Genomic DNA, 19,762 nt, shown 5'->3' on the forward strand with positions numbered 1-19,762 from the left:
GAGACACAGACTGAGTAGAAAACATCGTGCCATTTTTTCATGATTATTAGTGAGGACCTATTATATGAAGATAGGTTGAAAAGTGGTGAAGTGGTCCTTTAAACAATGAACTAAAATGAAATTGAATTGCCCTGGTCCATTACTTTCTCTGAACAATATTAGCCCACAGTGTCAACGTAAAGGAATGAGATATAATCCATTGTCTCGGTGAAAGACAATTCAGTGGGAACTGGGAAGAAATTATGTGTCCTTGGATTATCAGACTGTAGTGACATCATCAACACCAATAGCTTATTCTAAACTGGTAACAGCCCGTTTAGCCCGACTTGATACCAGCAATAGCATATCCAGCATTTAATATAAATCAGACCCGTCTGAGTGGTGCTGTACTGTACTTGTGCTGCACTGTACAAGCCCTCCTCCCTGGCCTGTGTATGTCTGTGTCTGTGTGTTAGGCTGTGCAACAGTGCCACTTGGTGGTGAACAAACGCTATAACGCTATTTTCCCAGGGACCAAGGGACACACATAGCCGTCTATAGGAGTGGTTGCACCACTCAAAAATTTAAATCAACTCATACTGTATCTCTGCTGACTGCACATCCAAGCCGGGGTCAGCAGTGGAACAATGAATTCATCATAAGTGTAAGATCATTCAAGTTAACACAAATTAGTTCATGGTGGCAACAACGGTAGACTCTCATGACATTTCATTAGCGGCTGTCCCAGACAAACTTGGGAAACTGCCTGGAAATCCACATTCTCTGCCGTTTTAAGTCATCATACATATGCATGGAATAAAGCAAATTCAAATCTCAATGTTTTAGGCCGACCAGCTGAGGAAATCATGACATTTTCTGAGACCATTCATGTTTCTGGAAGAGGCTTTTAAAACTTGTATTCTATTGCTAGTTTGATCACCTCAAATACTCTTTCATCTTAAAAAGAACTAATGACTGAAAATAGCCAATCTACAAGCTCAAAACACATCGCAGTGCGACGTGTTGTGAACGCAGCAAGTTTTCACATAATACACGCTTGGCTTCTATGGAATCCAAACGACTGCGACTGAGAACTTTAAATCGATGCATATGTTTTTGGACTGTGACTTAAGTGCTTGAGAAATAAAACAAAAACAAAAACACACATTGGTAGTAGTGTTATTTCACCTGAGCAAATAAAGCCTTTCTCTCTCAAACTACAGCTGCTGTAGACAGTGTCTCCTGGAGGTTTTAGCACCGTGTCTCCTATAGGTTTAAAGTTTCTATCCCGTTGGGCCCGTGTGTCTCCGGCGCTAGAGCTCCGTCCTGCTGGGTTTGTGTGCTATCTGGTTGCAGGAGGCCTTCCTCTTGGGTTTGTACTGCAGCAGACGGCCGAAGTCGCTCAGGAGTCTCTCCCAGTAGCACGACACGTCCTCCATACGCAGGTGGTCCAGGATGAACTTCTGGCCCCTGTGTGAGGTGAGCGGGGGAGGGAGAGAGAAGGCCATAGTGAAACAGTTGTGTGTGTGTGTGTGTGTGTGTGTGTGTGTGTGTGTGTGTGTGTGTGTGTGTGTGTGCGTGTGCATGAATGAAAGTGAAAATGTGTAAAACTGGCTACTGTACCTTATGGCAATTTCCTGTGCAATGGCATCATTTTCCTGGACATACTGAAGCAGTTCTCTGAACAGGAAAGAAAGCAACATTAAAAAACGTGTCAGGCAGTTAACACGTTTGATGCTTTAGACAAGTACTCGTCCTATCAAATAAATACGCTTGGTGTTCAGGACTAGTATACCGGTACTCGTTCTAAGGCGTTTAATATCGATATAAGAATGCCTCTCTGTTTTGTTTCTGTTTATGCATATCCATTTAGCTTCTGTATTAGCTACGGTCTTTCAATGCCGTTTTCTCGGAAACTACGGCGCTGGCAATGCGGCCTCTGATCACGTGGCACCCAGGTACTACCACTTTTGTCCACCAGGTGGCACTCAGTGTTAAAGCAATGGTTCTCAAAGTGGGGTCCACGGATCCCACTGGGTCCTTGAGGGGGTTCCAGGGGGGTCCCCAGCTATAATTATGAACCAAATTGACCTTTATAGGTCTGAGTGTACAAATCGGTATGTGGCTTAAAACCCATTTTGGGGCGGGAACCCGTTTTGGTGTTAGCATTATGTCGTGCTTTAGCTATTGAAAAATATCAGATCTACAAGATCATAGCGCGGTGACCTGATACTTTTGTCGAAGAACCACTGACATAGAAACATAGCTTTTTCAGAAAACTGTCAGGATGTAGAAGACATTTTTAGAATCTGATCTCAGGTCAGAATGGGTTAATAATGCAAACCAAACTGGGCGTTCATGAAATGAAAATCTTCGAGATCCAGCGTTTTTTTAAGTCAGAACCTCGTAGTTGAGCAACAAATGAGTCACCTGACGTCAGAGAGGTCCTGTCTGAGGGGGATGTAGTGGACCCAGGGCCGGAGCTGGGAGTAGAAGAACTCCTGCCACTCGTCTCCGACATGGAACACCAGAGAGCCGCACAGGAACAGGTGCTTGAGGCGGAAACTGGCCGCCACGCCGCGGAAGTTGAACAAGTATCTGTGAAAAAGGTCGAAGACAAGACAATTGAGAGCTATAGATAAATAATTGCACTGTTGCACAATGCATGGCATAAAGCTATAAAAAAAAAACATCTCATGACTGAAATCAGATTAGGATTGAATCTGTGGTTTGTGAAACAGCGTGAAGGTTTCCTAAACAATGAACTAATAAGTAAGGACTGTGATGTTTAGCCCATTCTGACCTGAGATCAGATTCTAAAAATGTCTATTACATCCTGACAGTTTCATTATTAACCCATTCTGACCTGAGATCAGATTCTAAAAGTGTCTTCGATTTTTCAAAAATAGCAGACCTACAAGCTCTTAGCGCGCCACTCGGTGGCGCGCTATGAGCTTGTAGATCTGCTATTTTTCAATAGCTAAAGCACGACATGATGCTAACACCAAAATGGGTTCCCGCGCAGAATGGGTTAAATTCTATTTTTCTAGATTGAGGCTTTACTTTCATGATATCCGAGAGTATTGCGGTTTTATGGAAGATACATGTTTTCCATTCCTAGTTTGACCACTTCAAATACTATTTTAATCTTAAAACAACTAATAACTGAAAATAGCCGATCCACAAGCTCAGTTCTAATTTCAGTAGTAAGAGATGCTTCTACAGAGAAGACATAGTGGCTGCTGTGGAATCCCAATGACTGAAACCAGTCGTGGCGAATGAGAACTTTAACCCATTCTGACCTGAGATCAGATTCTAAAAACGTCTGTTTGATAATGACAGTTTTCTGAAAAAGCTATGTTTCTATGTCAGTCGTTCTTCGATTTTTCAAAAATAGCAGACCTACAAGCCACCGAGTGGCGCGCTATAAAGCATAACATGATGCTAACACCAAAAGGGGTTCCCACCCAAAATGGGTTAATCCATGACAATGTCTCAAGAGGTACATATGTACACCTGTAACTGAATGATGAAATGAGCTCAACTTCCTTTAAAACACAGCATGAGTTATTAGCAGAGATTGTAATAGTATGTACAAAACATAACACACAACTTGCACTGATCTAAAATACCCAATTAGTTTGATAATCCTATAATATGTGTGTGCTTACATGTGCCCAACTTGTTCTTGCGGTTAACACTCTTGCCTGTGGGATAACATGTAACTTTACTCTACCATTAACCGTCTCATTCTCTCCATTAACCCTCTAAGACCCAGAGTTGCTTTTTAGCAACAATTTTATTTAATTTAATTACTAATTTTTTTTTTAATCAGTGATGTTCATTGCAATGCCATTTCAATGCCATTGGTCATGATATTTGCATACAAATACCCCCCACAGAGGCTGCAATTCACACAAATAAAGAATGTCTGGACTGAATTTTGAACATTTTTTAACCTAAGACTTTTGACCTTTAACATTTTGACTGCGGAAAACGATTTACCAGACTTTTAATCAACCCCCCTTCATTGCCGAGATTGTTGTATTACCTTTAGAGCATACGCTGAATTATTTGGGCTTTTAATCCGCGAAAATCGAGCGAAAAAAGCTTCCCCCGTTTGTTATGAACGGCCGGACCACCCGCCATCTTGGTACACCCGGAAGACGCAGCACAGGAGCCTCCTCCATGAGGCGTTGAACCCCATTCGTTTGTATTGGCCTCAATTTCCCAGAAGCCCTAGCAGCCCACAGCATGTGACGATTTCCGGTTTCATCATCCAAACAGATGCATCTACTCTCTTTCTCCGCGGCGAAGAAGGAATTTCTATTTATTTTTTACATTGCGGCGGATTAAACACATAAAACAAAAGTCGCGTATGTCCGATATGGCAGCGACATTAACCTGGAGTAATCCATTCAAAGCACGGAAACTGTTAACCTAATAAAAGTAGGTAAAATAATTGTAATATATGTTTTTTTGTGATCATTAGAATGTCTAGAACATGTTTTATTCATTATTGTGAAAGATATCCCCAAAATGTAAATTATTAATTTATTATATTATTATATAATTATTATATAATTATTATAAATTTTTCATCAAACTTTATTTTTTTTAACATATTTTTAGTCTTAGTCCTAGTAGTACAAAGTAGTAGTAAGGTTGAAATCTATTTTTTGCAAGTAGAAATTAATGCGGGTGTTAGAGGGTTAAAGCATCCTTTGTCTCCGTTCTAAGGAGGACATGCTTACTTGTATTTACAGTGATCCACCAACGGTATCTCCTTGGCTGGAGGTCTCCCCAATGTGTCCTAAAAGACGAGAGAAAGACAAAAAAACTAAATCTAGGATGATCTCCTTCTAAGCACAGCAACAATGTAACCTATGTATGTGTACAGTATATGAATGGCTGTACAATAATATATAGATGCAAACATATCCAAAGTCAATATATAAAATGAACAGCTACCAAATACCATGCAGCCTAATAGCCTAATTATCACAAACAACGTACCCAGGTAATTAGTTGTGTCTTTTCCCTTTGCCTCAAGCAGAGGATAGGTGGCGTTTACGTTAACCACAAACAGAAGTGTTTAAAAGTGAAGGATTCTCTGTGTTAAGCCCCACCCGGCGTACACTGTACAATATGTGGACCATGGTGACATTGATCAATTCTTGATAAAAAGCTTCTAATATATTATTTAGGCCCCAAAATCTATAAATCTCACACTATCTCACACTTTTTTTCCCACTTGAGCACCTGCCCCTCTAAATGTCTGTGCACGCCACTGCCACCCGGGAACAGTATGTCATGCAAAAATCAAATAAATGCTCATTTCATAACGTCAACGTTGACATGAGACCGACCCGGTCAGACTTCCAGGCCTGGTTCTTGGTGTACTCGGCGTCGACCAGCTCTGGAGCCTCTCTGGACAGCAGTATCAGAGGGTCCCGCTCCGGGCTGGTCCTACAAGGACAAAATCCATAAGCTTCACTTTTCATGCCACCAGTTACATGCTTTTATGGAGCATTTGTAATAGAAGACATGTTAACACATTTAGTACAGGAAGTGCCTTCAAAATAAAGGCTATAGAGTGCCAGAGTTGTCTGATCGCTTTTACTTTGAAAGCCATGAAACAGGAAACACTTGCCTAAAAAAGTTGACTTTACAAAGGGACCTCACATCCCCGATCATCTTAATATATTGTTTTACGCTCCAAAAAGCGTTCATATTTTGCGGGAGAGACGGATGAGGAACAGAAATGAAGCGCCAGCATATCGATCCATTCATCACCACGGAGAGCGCCCTGGATTAGGAGATACGAGTCATTCTTTCCGCCGCGCTAACATGGGAGTCAATGACAAGCTAATAGTTGCACTGAGCGTTAGCATAGGGCAAGCGAAAAGCGAAATGCCAAAAAAAAAAAAAGGAAAAATTCTGAATATTCTTATCTCGCCCCGCGTCGCTGGGACGTCGCTAGGACGTCCTCACACGTCAATAGTACTAATATTTCGGGGTCCTTATGACGTTCTCAGACGTCCTATGTATAGAATCATGTTAACGAGTCCGAGAAAAGTGTCTGGTGTGATGTGCGATAGGAAAGTATCGGCAAGCATGAAAGGGAAGGATGTGGTGGTGAGACCAGCTATGTTGTCTGTTTTAGAGACAGTCGCACTGAGGAAAAGACAGGAAGCAGAGCTGGAGGTAGCGGGGACTAAAATGTGGAGGTTCTCTCTGGAACGAGTACATCAGAGGGACAACGCATGTTGGAGATAAAGCCAGAGAGGCCAGACTGAGATGGTTTGGACACGAGGAAGGATAGTGAGTAGTATATCGGTATATGTTGAGGTTGGAACTGCCAGGCAGGAGGCCTAGAGGAAGACGAAAGAAGAAGATTTATGAAGTTAGTTGGTGTGAGAGAAAAGGAGGCAGAGGACAGGGTGAGATGGCGACCCCCTGAAGGGAAAAGGAGAAGAGCACAATGAACGCATGAAGTAAACCGACTGAACACTTTTTTCATGTAACACATTTAATATTTATGGAGACTTTACAGGCTAGTCATGATAAGCAGTATAATGCTGTGATAATATTGTGCGTTCTGTATTAATGTGCTTTAGACTGACCTGGAGCCTCTAAAGAATCCTCGGGGCTCTTTCCTCTTCCATGACCACTGTGCCGCAGACCTAACGGAAACGACCAGTTACCACCAACAGTAGTAAACAAACAACATGCACAGTAAATCCCAGAAGAATCCCATAGTTGGATCATTCTTGAATTTCTATTCAACGAACTTTGAGCCTTTTTGGCGTTGCTGAGAGTGTACGAACGGACCATTACGCATCGATTATTTTGCTTCCATTTGTACACTCCCCCACAGAGTTATGGGGGTCTAATGCAGTGGTTCCAAAGCTTTTCAGGTCGAGACCCAAAAGAGAGATTAGACGTTTGCTAAAAAATAGCAGATCTACAAGCTCACAACGTGCCACTTTGTGCCGTGTTGTGAGCTTGTAGCCGGGCTATTTTCACTAGTACTTCTATGACATTTAGTTTTCTTCATGAAATTACTGAAAAGATTTGGGAAACGGTGGTCAACACATTCCAAACTGGCAGTCCTTGAAATTAACCCATTCAGTCTGGGTGGGAAACCCCTTTTGGTGTTTTAAGCATTATGTTATACTTTAGCTATTGAAAAATAGCAGATCTACAAGCTCATAGAGCTCATATGAGCTGGCTGCTACGGCGAGCTTGTAGAGCTTGTAGATCTGCTATTTTTCAAATATCGTGAAAATGTGGCCCAAATCTTTGAATAATATATTCTTTCAGAGCGAACGTTTTTAACTCAAATCTTTGCTTCTGGGGATGGGGGGGGGGGGGGTCACTGGAACAACATATTTTCAGACGGAGGTCCGCGGCCAAATACAGACAATTCAGGCGGTCCTTGACTGGAAAAAGGTTGAGAACCACTGACATACAGAAACATAGGGTTTTTCAGAAGACGTTCTGTAAGTTAAAAAGCTTACTTTTTCAGGTCATCCCTCATCAGGTCCCATCGTCCCAGTCCAGTGGGGTATATGGGCCACACAGCAGGGCCTCCCTCCCAGAAGGTCCACGCGGGGTACATGATGTCCTGGTAGTCAGCCGTCTGCAACGCCACAGCAGCACAAAACACAGACAATAGGGACCCGAGATCAGATTCTAACTAGAAAAAGTGCCCTTCTGGGCACAGGTCTCCACCAGGATAGGAATGTAGGACATTGCAGCTTGCCTTCATCTGGTGGTTGGATAAAAGGGCAACAAAAGTAAACTAGAGAGACTGTGTACCAATTTGCGTGATGTTTGGACAAAATATGTAGGTGTACTGTGCAAAAACTTGTTTTGCACAAAGCGGCCTCCTGGTGGCGCTATAACAGTCCGTTCTGGAAAGTTTGGGGCAGAGGTTCATCGTTGGCATCCAGGGAGTGTGTGTGCAAAATTTGGCATCGACCGGGTTAACGGTGCCGGAGATTAGCTGCTCACGGACACACACACACACACACACGGACGGACGGACGGAGTGCAAAACATACTCTCCCCCCATGCCTTCGGCCTGGTGGAGACAAAAATGTCTTTTTGAAAATGACAGTTTTCTGAAAAAGCTATGTTTCTATGTCAGTCGTTCTTCGGTTTTTCAAAAAATAGCAGACCTACAAGCTCATAGCGCGCCACTCGGTGGCGCGCTATGAGCTTGTAGATCTGCTATTTTTCAATAGCTAAAGCATAACATAATGCTAACACCAAAAGGGGTTCTCCCGCCCAGAATGGGTTAAGCAACCACGGCTACGGCAGTCCACTCCGGCAACCCGGAAAACCCGCTTGCCGTCGCAGCCGTTCCTACTGCGGCAGAACCTACACGTACACGTAGTGTCTACAGCGCCATGTCATAACCATGTTTATTGAAATAAACTGTCATACATTTACAGTACACCGATTGCTCAATCACCTCTCTCTGCTGTATGATGGTATTGGCACAAGAAATAACATGAATTCCATTATGTCATAATAGCCATTTTTAATAAAACAGTTTTAGAATAACACAAATTGCTCCAGCACCTTCCCCTTTCCACTGCTGATCATGTCCAGCGCATGTAAAAAAAAGCAAGTTTTCGACAAGTTAGCTGACGCGCGACAGGGTGAACTTTGAGGTCGATAGTTACTCAGAAGGTTGCGAAATCTAGGGACGTCGTGACATTTTAGTTGATGTTTAGTCATTCAAATAATTGCGATTAGGGTTGGCGAAAGGGCCGTGTCCCCTAGGGTAGGTACCGTCAGAAAATACATGCAGTAATCCTGGTCTATAGTCTAAACTGCCTACCCCTGGCCAGCCAGGTGAGCCGTGGCGCCTGATCGAAATGATTGTGATCAGGGAATTATGTAATAATTGTGACAGGTCTATTGCAGTGGTTCCCAAACAATTTAGCTCAATACCCCGCCCGTGAACCACACTAGTGAAAATAGCAGATCTACAAGCTCACAACACTATATTTTCACTACTTCTTAAACATGTGTCGTCTAATTTATGGAATTTCTTCACGAAATTACTGGAAAGAAAATCATTGAATTTTGTTTTTAATTCATGAAAATCTTTAAAAGTAAAAGGGACCCATAACAATGTGTCCATGACCCACAAATGGGTCCCGGCCCACTGTTTGGGAAACGGTGGTCTATAGAGCGTCACAGTCCCTCCCCCCCTTTCAGAACAACGAGTGGCCCAGGAAATGAATCTCAATGCATTTTCCTCATAGGCTTTTCTTAAAGTATTCATTTAAAGACGGTTACGCCGCGGACAAAGCCAACTCGGATCGTGACAAATCATAACAATGAACACAATATTTTGGGCCGATCAAATCATTAGAAAGAAGAAAATAAAGGCAGGAGACAACACTTTGTTTTGTTTTTCCTTCTTATAAATGATTTGATCGGCCCAAAACATTGTGTTCATTGTCATGATTTGTCACGATCCGAGTTGGCTTTGTCCGCGGCGTAACCGTCTTTAAATAAATACTTTAACCCATTCTGACCGGGCACCCATTTTGGTGTCAGCATCATGTTATGCTTTAGCTATTGAAAAATAGCAGATCTACAAGCTCATATCGCGCCACCGAGTGGCGCGATACGAGCTTGTAGGTCTGCTATTTTTGGAAAAATCGAAGAACGACTGACATTTCTAGAATCTGATCTCAGGTCAGAATGGGTTAATCAGACCAGTGTGTGTCCAGTGGAAACCTCGTGTGAATCTGATCTCAGGTCAGAATGGGTTAAGAAAAGCCTATGGGCAAAATGCATTGATATTCATTTCCTGGGCCACTCGTTGTTCTGAAAGGGGGAGGGACTGCGACGCTCTATTGCATGTACTGTATGTGTGTGTGTGTGTGTGTGTGTGTGTGTGTGTGTGTGCGTTCAGTACACTCAAGATGTGTTCCCTTTTCTGAATGACATGACGTCAGGCTACCCGTCTGACTGCTGAAGGAAGTGCTGTGTCGGCGTCTGAGGCAGCAGCCTGGAGGAGCGACAGTGTTTGCTAAGGCCCGCCGCGGTACTGCGCCTTGTTTTGGTTTACACTATAGCCCTTGACGTTTATGTTGTTTGTCGCACGGACACCTTTTGGAGCTACGATCGGAGAGGATCATCAGCACACTGAGAGGACAGCTTTCCCCCGGATCGTTTGTGATCGTAAGGAGGACACCCTCAGAACAGTGGGGATTTAAACTTTCCATCCGGGAGTAAGCGGTAACGTGCAAACAAACAGAGCTCAGCTGAGGGGTTGGTTTTAACCCATTCTGAACGGGCACCCATTTTGGTGTCAGCATCATGTTATGCTTTAGCTATTTAAAAATAGCAGATCTACAAGCTCATATTGCGCCACCGAGTGGCGCGATATGAGCTTGTAGGTCTGCTATTTTTTGAAAAATCGAAGAACGACTGACATTTTTAGAATCTGATCTCAGGTCAGAATGGGTTCATCAGACCCAGTGTTTGTCTGGCGGAAACCTCGTGTGAATCTGATCTCAGGTCAGAATGGGTTAAACTGGTACCTGGGTTTACAAGTCCAACTGTCGGGTTTTGTGCACACTGCACAGTGGATATTATAAACGGGAGCTGTATGAGAACTGAACTATTTGTACTTTGGAACGTTCGTCGTTCAATATACAATCTAAACTGAAATGTTCGGTGTCTGTGCTTTATTACATGTGTTAAGTGACTTTAAAGGGCGTTGTAGTGTGGTGTGGATCACGTAAGCTGCACAGCCTTATGAAACGGTTTAACTTCTGAACATTGAACATTTTGCCAGGTTACAAACGCCTGGCTGGCACCCCAGCGCATTTACTATCAAACCGTTACAGTGTGTGTGTGTGTGTGTGTGTGTGTGTGTGTAAAAAGAAAATGCAAAAAAGCTGGCTAAATACTGCTCTGTCTCAGCTACTATGGGCAGTCTGTCTGTCTGGAGAAGGCGTTGTTTCATTTATCCCTAGGTGGCTTAAAAAACCCAAAACAAACATCCTGTCTAGTAGTGTCAAGTAATAGTATTTCAACAATGTGCTATATATATATTATTATTTTTTCTTCTTCTTCTTCTTTTCCCTCTGTGTGTTAAGCATGTGCAGCAGCTATATCTGGTTGGACCATATAATGTATAACCTAATTCTGATCAGTGTTTGGGTCTATTGTATTACGCCTCTTGTGCAGATCCAAATAAAATAATTCAAACGTGTGTGTGTGTGTGTGTGTGTGTGTGTGTGTGTGTGTGTGTGTGTGTGTGTGTGTGTGTGTGTGTGTGTGTGTGTGTGTGTGTGTGTGTGTGTGTGTGTGTGTGTGTGTGTGTGTGTGTGTGTGTGTGTGTGTGTGTGTGTGTGTGTGTGTGTGTGTGTGTGTGTGTGTGTGTGTGTGTGTGTGTGTGTGTGTGTGTGTGTGTGTGTGTGTGTGTGTGTGTGTGTGTGTGTGTGTGTGTGTGTGTGTGTGTGTGTGTGTGTGTGTGTGTGTGTGTGTGTGTGTGTGTGTGTGTGTGTGTGCGTGCGTGCGTGCGTGCGTGTGTGTGTGTGTGTGTGTGTGTGTGTGTGTGAAGCACGGCCTACAGGGTCTGACCTTACTGAAAGAGAAGACGGGCAGGATTGGCTGAACCCAGCCGGGGACCTGAGGGTAATCTCTGACGTTCACCACCATCTCTACGTCAGGCAGCCGCTCCATCACCTGCAGGATGAAATGTTCCACTCCGCTGCACCTGAAAGCAAAAGGGAACACGCACAACTATTAAGTCTTATAAAAAACAATTGGGTGCTACAATTATGTTAGAGCATACCTATTTACATACACGCACCTCGACAGTGGGTGGTATGGAAGGAGGTAGGGCCCGCACACCGTTATTTTGGTAAATAATTACTTTGTTGAACAAAAGACAACGTTTCGATCTCGATAGATCTTCGTCAGGTCAGTATGTTAAAAGGTGTCTTGTGATGTTTTTCTCTTGTCTAAATGGACACTTGGTGTCTTTGGGTGTTTTGTAGTTTCACTGAGAACTACAACTCCCATGAGTTATCATTCAAATTGAAATGTTTGACATAGGTGTGATCAATCATCCAATCAAATGGTGAACATATATATCTGTCCTATGTCACTTTTTGATTATGCCTGAAGAAGGTCAGTAGACCGAAAGCTTGCCAAAAATAAACTGATTGTGTGCAGATCTGAGTGTGCGGAGCTTCCCTTTATTTTCCCTCAAAAGGTGTCCAGTGAAAATCCTCTAGCTTGCACCAGGCATTATGGTTATTATTTTCAAAGCATAACCGATTTTTAGAAACGCGGGATACCACAGACTCAAGGGAAGTTGTTTTGTGTCAAAATGTGACAAAGAGTCGTCGATGTGGATTTAGATGGTGGTTAAAAACTAAAGTTTTGAACTTCCCACTCTGGGTATATGATATGAGATGATGATAGTACTCACGGATTAAAGGGAAATTAAATCTCACGACTGAAAACTGTTGCTAGGCCAAGCCCTATTATGTAATTTGTGACACAGCGTGAAAGGAGTCACCACACACTAGCGCCATGTGTGTCCTACACAATATGTAAAATGATTATGTTTTGGTAGCCATACATACAGCTAACCAGATGCGCTTATGAAATATCGGAGATCATAAGGGGTTTTCTGGAATACTGAAATAACTAACAACCGAAAATAGGTGTAGATAGATAGCCTATTTTTGGTGCAGGACACACTTCTATAGAAGACATGCTGACTTCTATGGAATCCAAGTGACTGAAAATCAGTCATGGCGACATAGAACATGAAATCATGAGTACTGGAGTGGACGATGCCATACTCAAGTGTTGTTTTTGGCAGAAAATCTCTATTTTAGTTGAAACGTTTTCATTTAGTTTGAGGAATATTTTAGTGTTGTTTTAGTCATCATGGCATAGTTTTCATGTAGTTGTCGTCAGTGAAAAAAGGTAGTCTACGAACATTTTTCGTCGACAAAACAACATCAAAGTGGCTTGTTTGATTTGCCCAGTCTCACCTGGCCGGGAACATGCAGTTGTGCTCCCTGTACAGTTTGTGTCCAATGATCTGGTAGTGGGTGCCCACCCCTCGGCCAATGGTGGCCTCCATGAGGTCCTGGGACACGCCCCCTTTGAACGGCCGCAGGTCATCCTGCAGGACACTGAAACACAGAGAGAGGATTGGTCTCACAGAGCAGTCACATGACGTACCCATTCTGACCTGAGATCAGATTCATACGAGGTTTCCACTGGACACACACTGGTCTGATCAACCCATTCTGACCTGAGATCAGATTCAAAAAATGTCAGTCGTTCTTCGATTTTTCAAAAAATAGCAGACCTACAAGCTCGTATCGCGCCACTCGGTGGCGCGATATGAGCTTGTAGATCTGCTATTTTTCAATAGCTAAAGCATAACATGATGCCAACACCAAAATGGGTGCCCGGTCAGAATGGGTTAAGAAGACACTTCATCCTTTTTGCAAAAAGAATATATGTTAATGACTTTTAGAATATTTAGAACACTTTCCTGGGGGTCTTTATGTGTGTAATATGTGGTTTTAGATATTTTTTTAATTTAGCAGTGAGCCCAGTGTCTCTGGACATTTACTTCCTTAACTACGTTGTTGTCTCAGTAAGACAGTCCTCCCCCTATCCACAAGGAGGATCAGTGCACAAAAGCATTATGGGATATTTGGGGTCCTTGACATGAAAGGGTTTGAACACCACGGATATAGAAACATAACGTTTGTAGGATTTTAGAAGACTTTCGGAGTATCGGGTCCTCAGGCCTTAATGGGTTAAGTGTATGCTGTATTCATCTGCTGAATAAAGTAGTGCCCAATGAATAAGTAATATCAGCCAACACTCAAATGTCAGGTTCTGGATAATCAGAAAATTGGAAAATAACATGCACGTCTACTTGTAATACAAGGGCTATTATTAGCCATAGCCATTTCTAGTACATTATCAAACCCAACTTAGATGACTGACAGTGAATACCAACTAGCCATGGTTCATGACTCTCGTATTCATACGAGAGTCATGAAGAAACTTCACCCTGTTTTTGGCGAACGCTGCATTTACAAGATTTCCGTATATATAAACATTCAGATTTCAAATATAAAGTACTCACAATTTGTCCCACGGGTGTTGGTTAGTAGCAGCTCCAGCGATTAGAATTTCTGCATCCCGCGTTGTTTAATAAAAAGCATTTTTATCCGAGGTGTTATTTTGCCATTGGCTTTCAACTACGCGCCCCTATCGGTCGGGAGGAGGGTGGCACTCGGTGTGTTCGATATAGGTACGCTGACCACCCTGCCAATACAGACTAATAGGCGAGTGCGCTCCCGGTGTGCAACTGTGGATTTCCCAAACGAACCCCGTTTGAAAAAAGTAGCCGGGGCGCTCGGACAAAAATGCTTTTTATTAAACAACGCGGGATGCAGCAATTCTAATCGCTGGCGCTGCTACTAACTAACACCCGTGGGACAAATTGTGAGTACTTTATATTTGAAATCTGAATGTTTATATATACGGAAATCTTGTAAATGCAGCGAGCGCCAAAAACAGGGCTAAGTTTCTGCATGACTGTCATGATAATCATCATGGCAGTCTGTTTCAGGGCTAAATACCAACAAGCCTAGATAGAACTGCTCAGCCTGGTATTCCTAAACGTAAGCTATGTAAACTGCTTAAACGGTCACACCTAACCGTATTCCTATAACCTCAGTAAAACGGTGCCAAAACCTAACCCTATTCCTAAACTTAACCCCGGTAAATCTATGACTAACCCTAAACGTATTTCTACCCTTATTCTCAGTAAAACAAATACAAGAAGAGCACTCTAGACTGTGTGATGTCGTCAGGGGGAAAAAAAACATGGGCAAAATGCCTATTGATTTCTAGTACAGTATCTAAGCCACCTTAGATGACAGCTGCAGTTGACTGGGCTGCAAGCACGGTGCTCCTCCACAGCTTTGGAGATTTTGTCCTGATATCTCTGCCACTTTTCACCTGAACACACACACACACACACATTCCTGTTAATTCGCCGTTCTTTTCTTCTGTTATGCTACTAGCATATTTTCGTTAACATCGGTATATGCACTTTACTTCAGATTTCAGTTCAGTCACTTTAAGGAGAAAAAATATATTTGCAGCCAGGAGTAAAAAATATAAAGTACTGACTGTACGACAGCCCCCCGTACACCACACACACGCGCACGCTATTACATAGCTACTAACTATTGTTTTGTCCATATAACTGCCCCTGCAATGCCTGCATGTAGTTGTGTGTGAGTGAATCTACACCAAGTATAATTATGTATTAATAATATTGTACTTTATTATTTACTCCACTACATTTATTTCAAATAAATGTGTGACAGCTTTTACTTACTTAGAAGATTTAGAAGAACAAAGCCGATATCATTGCTTCAATTTCATTTAGCTTTAGCTCATTAGCCATGCTAGCTAACAACAATGTGATGAATGACTTTAAAAACTGTTGGTATGAAACTCCATAATGTAACTCAAACCAGGAATGGCACTGATCAGCAGCTAAATCAATGCTGTTATAGTTGCTGCAGTGTTGGTTCCTACCTGAAGCATTGGGCACGCAGAAACAACACATTTGTAACAACAGCAGGACAACAATCCGCAACCTCAGCCGCTCCATGTTCAGTTTCTCTGTGCTCTGCCAGAGCCTTAGATTAGATATATGGCTCTGTGCTCTGCTACTATAGTCTGGACCATAGAGTATAATTATAAAGGATAGAGACCGAACTGGAGCGTTAGCCCCGCCCCCCCGCTATTAATTTCGATGAAGTTGCTCAGTGGCGTTTTGAAGCACCCGGAAGACTTCCGGATGAGAATAAAGGATAGAGACTGGACCGGACTGACTCGGAGTGGAGTCAAGTGTTGCCAGATTCTGTGACAGAAATAAGCGTAAAAACAATTAACATTGTTTTTACAATATAAATTGGGGTCTCAGAGATGGAAATGCCATTAAATGGGGGTCTGTAGCTCAATGCATATATCAAACTTGGGGTCCTTGAAATTAAACGGGTTGAGAATCACTGCTAGAGCCGAATAATATACAAATCTTGTCTCATGTGTGTCCCTGGTATATCTTTACAAATGGTGGTCCGTGGGCTAATTAGTGTCAACGTTGGGGTCCTTGACATGTTAACGATTGGGGACCACTGGCCTATAGTTAAATCAGAGACAGTACAGTGTGTGGTGGTATTAAAAGTAGTGTGTCATACCAAAGGGACAGAGGACATGGGTAAAGAAGTTGTGCATCGTCAGAGAAGAGCTCGCCCTCTGTCTCCATAGACTCCAATGGAAGAACTCGCTGTCTGTCTCTATAGCGCGTCGCAGTCCCTCCCCCTTTCAGAACAACGAGTAGCCCAGGAAATGAATCCCAATGCATTTTTCCCATAGGCATTTCAAAACGTATTTATTTAAAGACATTTTAAGCGTCGTACGAAGCCAACTCTTGTCGTGACAAATCATGACAACACACACAATATTTTGGACCAAACAAATAATTACAAAGAAGAAAAACAACAAAAAAAGTGTTGTAACCTGCCGTTTTTTCTACTTTCTAATTCTTTTTTTGGCCCCAAAAAATGTGTTGTGACGACTTGTCACGACAAGAGTTGGCTTCGTACGACGCTTAAAAGGTCTTTAAATAAATACGTTTTGAAATGCCTATGGGAAAAATGCATTGGGATTCATTTCCTGGGCCACTCGTTGTTCTGAAAGGGGGAGGGACTGCGACGCGCTATAGACTCCAATGTCATCTTGCTGCATAAAAAAATCAATGCATTGATAGTTGATCGACAGGACGAATACATTTAGATTTTACCTGCAATGAATAAATTGTTTGATGATTGTCATTCACTGAGGAAAAACAACTTGTATAGCTTTAATCAAATATGAAAATCCTCCTTGCACATCTACTGCTCACTGGCACTCTGACAGATGGTGTATTGGGCAGGATCAGGCAAGGGTCTTCATGATCTGACCTGCTAACATGGCCATTCTGACCTGAGATCAGATTCATACGAGGTTTCCGCCGGACACACACTGGTCTGATGAACCCATTCTGACCTGAGATCAGATTCTAAAAATGTCAGTCGCTCTTCGATTTTTCAAAAATAGCAGACCTACAAGCTCGTATCGCGCCACTCGGTGGCGCGATATGAGCTTGTAGATCTGCTATTTTTAAATAGCTAAAGCATAACATGATGCGGACACCAAAATGGGTGCCCGGTCAGAATGGGTTAATGAATATATCACTGGTTTATAGTTCTAACCCTGACATAGCTGGTTTAGAACTAGAAAACCATACATTAATTCATGCAATGTCATTATAAAAAAAAACGTATTTTCCAAATTGTGTCTGTGTCGACTAATACCTATATCAAGTCGTTCCTACACAGTATTGTCTAGTTTCAAGTTATCTTTCCCCCTTTAGGTCCCGTGTCCTAGCTGACAATGTGTGTCAAAATGTTTAATGATTTATGTAATATCACAAATGAGGGCCAGCATACTGATTCACTGCGTGGCCCAACCTCAATGAGATGTCCCATTATACGTTACTGCTGATTAGATGACAAACTCCCTCCGGTGTCCCTGTCCTCCTTTCCATCGTTATTTCAAGACAATGACAGGCTTTCTAAATAGTGTAGTCACCTATAGGCTACTGTTGGTGGAAGAGGGTGAGTCGGGGTGAGGTGTTCTCACTCAGAAGAAAGGGAAAGGGATTAAGGGAAGCAACCAAGAGACCTTTGAGGGGAAGAGAGGGAGATTACCTGAGAGAGAGAGAGAGAGAGAGAGAGAGAGAGAGAGAGAGAGAGAGCACCCACTGAAGTCATTAGGTTGACAGGGAACCAATCAATGGATAATGTGTTTCTTTGCCCGTCTCCTGAAAATTACAAAGCACATTGACTTCCATTAGAATATCTTTCTTCTGGCTGTGGTATTAAGTCTCCTTTGCTTCATCTCTCTCTCTCGAGTCTCGCTCCTCTTCGCTCAGACTAACAGCGGACAGACCTCTCTCTCTCCACCGCGGGGGACAATCACCATGCTGCTGCTGCGTCTGCGGCCATCGTCTGTGGAGGTGCCCGTCCTCCTCCTCCTCCTCCTCCTCCTGCCCCTGCAGCTCCTGGTCTCCTTATGCCGGGCAGAGGAGGGCCTGGAGTTCCCCAACTTCGACGGCAAGGACCGGGTCCTGGACATCAACGAGCGCAACTTCAAGAAGGCTCTGAAGAGATACGACATGCTGTGCCTGTTCTACCACGAGCCCCTGCCCACCAGCAAGGGCCTGCAGAAGCAGTTCCAGATGACAGAGCTGGTGCTGGAGGTGAGCAAACATGTGTGAGTGAGGGCTTGGATTTCAATCAGACAAGGTGAAAATGAGAAGACTGTTGCTATATATGTGCATGAAAGTTGCTGTTTCAGTTCAATGAATGAAGCCGTAGACTTATGTCTACGGTGTTCTACCATGAATGCAAATGCAATGCAATTGTGTGGAAGGCTCAAGTCACAGTATAGCCTACTACTGCCCCCAGAGTAAGAATGCCCCATATGAGCTGGTGGGGGAACAAGTAATTATCCATGATCAAAGGGGATCCATGATCAAAGGGGATCCATGGCGCGCTGGGATCTATACCTGTCATCGACACACAGTAGCCTAATAGATTCAATGTCAGTGATAATGTAGTGTAAATGTCTCGGGGTGAGCTACTGCTTACATCCCCCGGGGTATCAGGGGGGGTACTATTGCCCCATTTTGTTCTTCCTCCAGCCTGTCATAACATGTCACTATGCAGTCGAATCTCCCCCCCCCCCCCCCCCCCCGGTTGGAAAATATCATACTGATGAATATTTCATGCTTCCTGTCTGCAAAGTGTGTGGATCAATATAACAAACTGAAACATAGCCTATTCATAGTCCCTTTTTGGAAAATATACAAGACCTTTTACAACCAGCTGAAATGCTCTCAAAACAAAACAAAAAAAACAATGAAAGATAAGAATAAGAACGGGAAAGTCGCTATAACCTTATAAATGTGGTGTGCCCCAAAACACCTGCTAGTTTCTCCAAGAAGGAATTAGACGAATCTTTCACCTCACTGAACAAAATGTTTGACGGTCACATTAAACAAGTGTTTTAGTGCTTTCCCTCCTGATAATAGTCCAAAGCAGTGATTTTCAGACCGTTATGATGGCCGCTTGCTCCTCTGGGGTTCATATATGTATCCAGGGATTGTTTCTAGGCCATTACGTTAATTATAGCTCGTTCCCAAAATGCTTTCTTATCTGGCTTTGAACCAGAAACAGGTACGTTCTTCCAGTCTGTACGGCTGTTGTTCATACTTGCATAATAGTTATAGGGTGCACCAGTTAATCAAATAAAAAAATCTATTTTAATAATTGATTTAGAAAAAAAATCAACGTTGATTAAAACGATTAAATCTAAATTATAAACAAAATTGTAGATCTGCAAGCTTAAAACCGTTGCACAAACATCGTTGTACGATTAACCCTAATCCAAGTGCTTAATCAGACTAATCAATTTGGTGACTGACTATAAAATATTCATTCAAAAGTTTAAATATCAAAATACACAAAGTTATGGGAAAAAAAACTCCTCTATATTATTTGATCAATCAAAAGAAATAATTGATAGAATAATCCCTAAGGAAACAATCCATATTTGCAGCACTAATACTGTC

General features: G+C 42.7%; 2 protein-coding genes across 2 annotated transcripts in view; one reads left to right on the plus strand and one right to left on the minus strand.

Annotated features, from left to right (window-relative positions):
- Window positions 1–1,176: 1,176 nt before the first annotated feature.
- poglut1 (protein O-glucosyltransferase 1) lies at window positions 1,177–15,728 on the minus strand. The gene is made up of 11 exons (XM_083758549.1): window positions 15,619–15,728; window positions 14,940–15,030; window positions 13,032–13,175; window positions 11,602–11,737; window positions 7,503–7,624; window positions 6,606–6,665; window positions 5,349–5,448; window positions 4,734–4,792; window positions 2,410–2,577; window positions 1,603–1,659; window positions 1,177–1,449 (listed from the first exon to the last, which is right to left on the minus strand). Exons 1-11 carry the CDS (start codon window positions 15,692–15,694, stop codon window positions 1,293–1,295), a joined length of 1,170 nt encoding a protein of 389 aa, XP_083614675.1. The 5' UTR covers window positions 15,695–15,728; the 3' UTR covers window positions 1,177–1,292.
- Window positions 15,729–18,109: 2,381 nt separating this feature from the next.
- Window positions 18,110–19,762, plus strand: part of LOC310853861 (calsequestrin-2-like) — a gene marked incomplete at both ends in the record, with an annotated part of 35,644 nt that continues 33,991 nt past the window's right edge. Inside the window, one exon of the mRNA XM_083758336.1 lies at window positions 18,110–18,388. Within this exon, the coding sequence (XP_083614462.1) occupies window positions 18,110–18,388 (279 nt within the window). The remainder of the gene's footprint in view (window positions 18,389–19,762) is intronic.

The sequence above is a fragment of the Protomyctophum parallelum genome, assembly GCF_964188405.1.
Source record: "Protomyctophum parallelum genome assembly, chromosome: 23".
NCBI classification, from domain to species: Eukaryota; Metazoa; Chordata; class Actinopteri; order Myctophiformes; family Myctophidae; genus Protomyctophum; species Protomyctophum parallelum.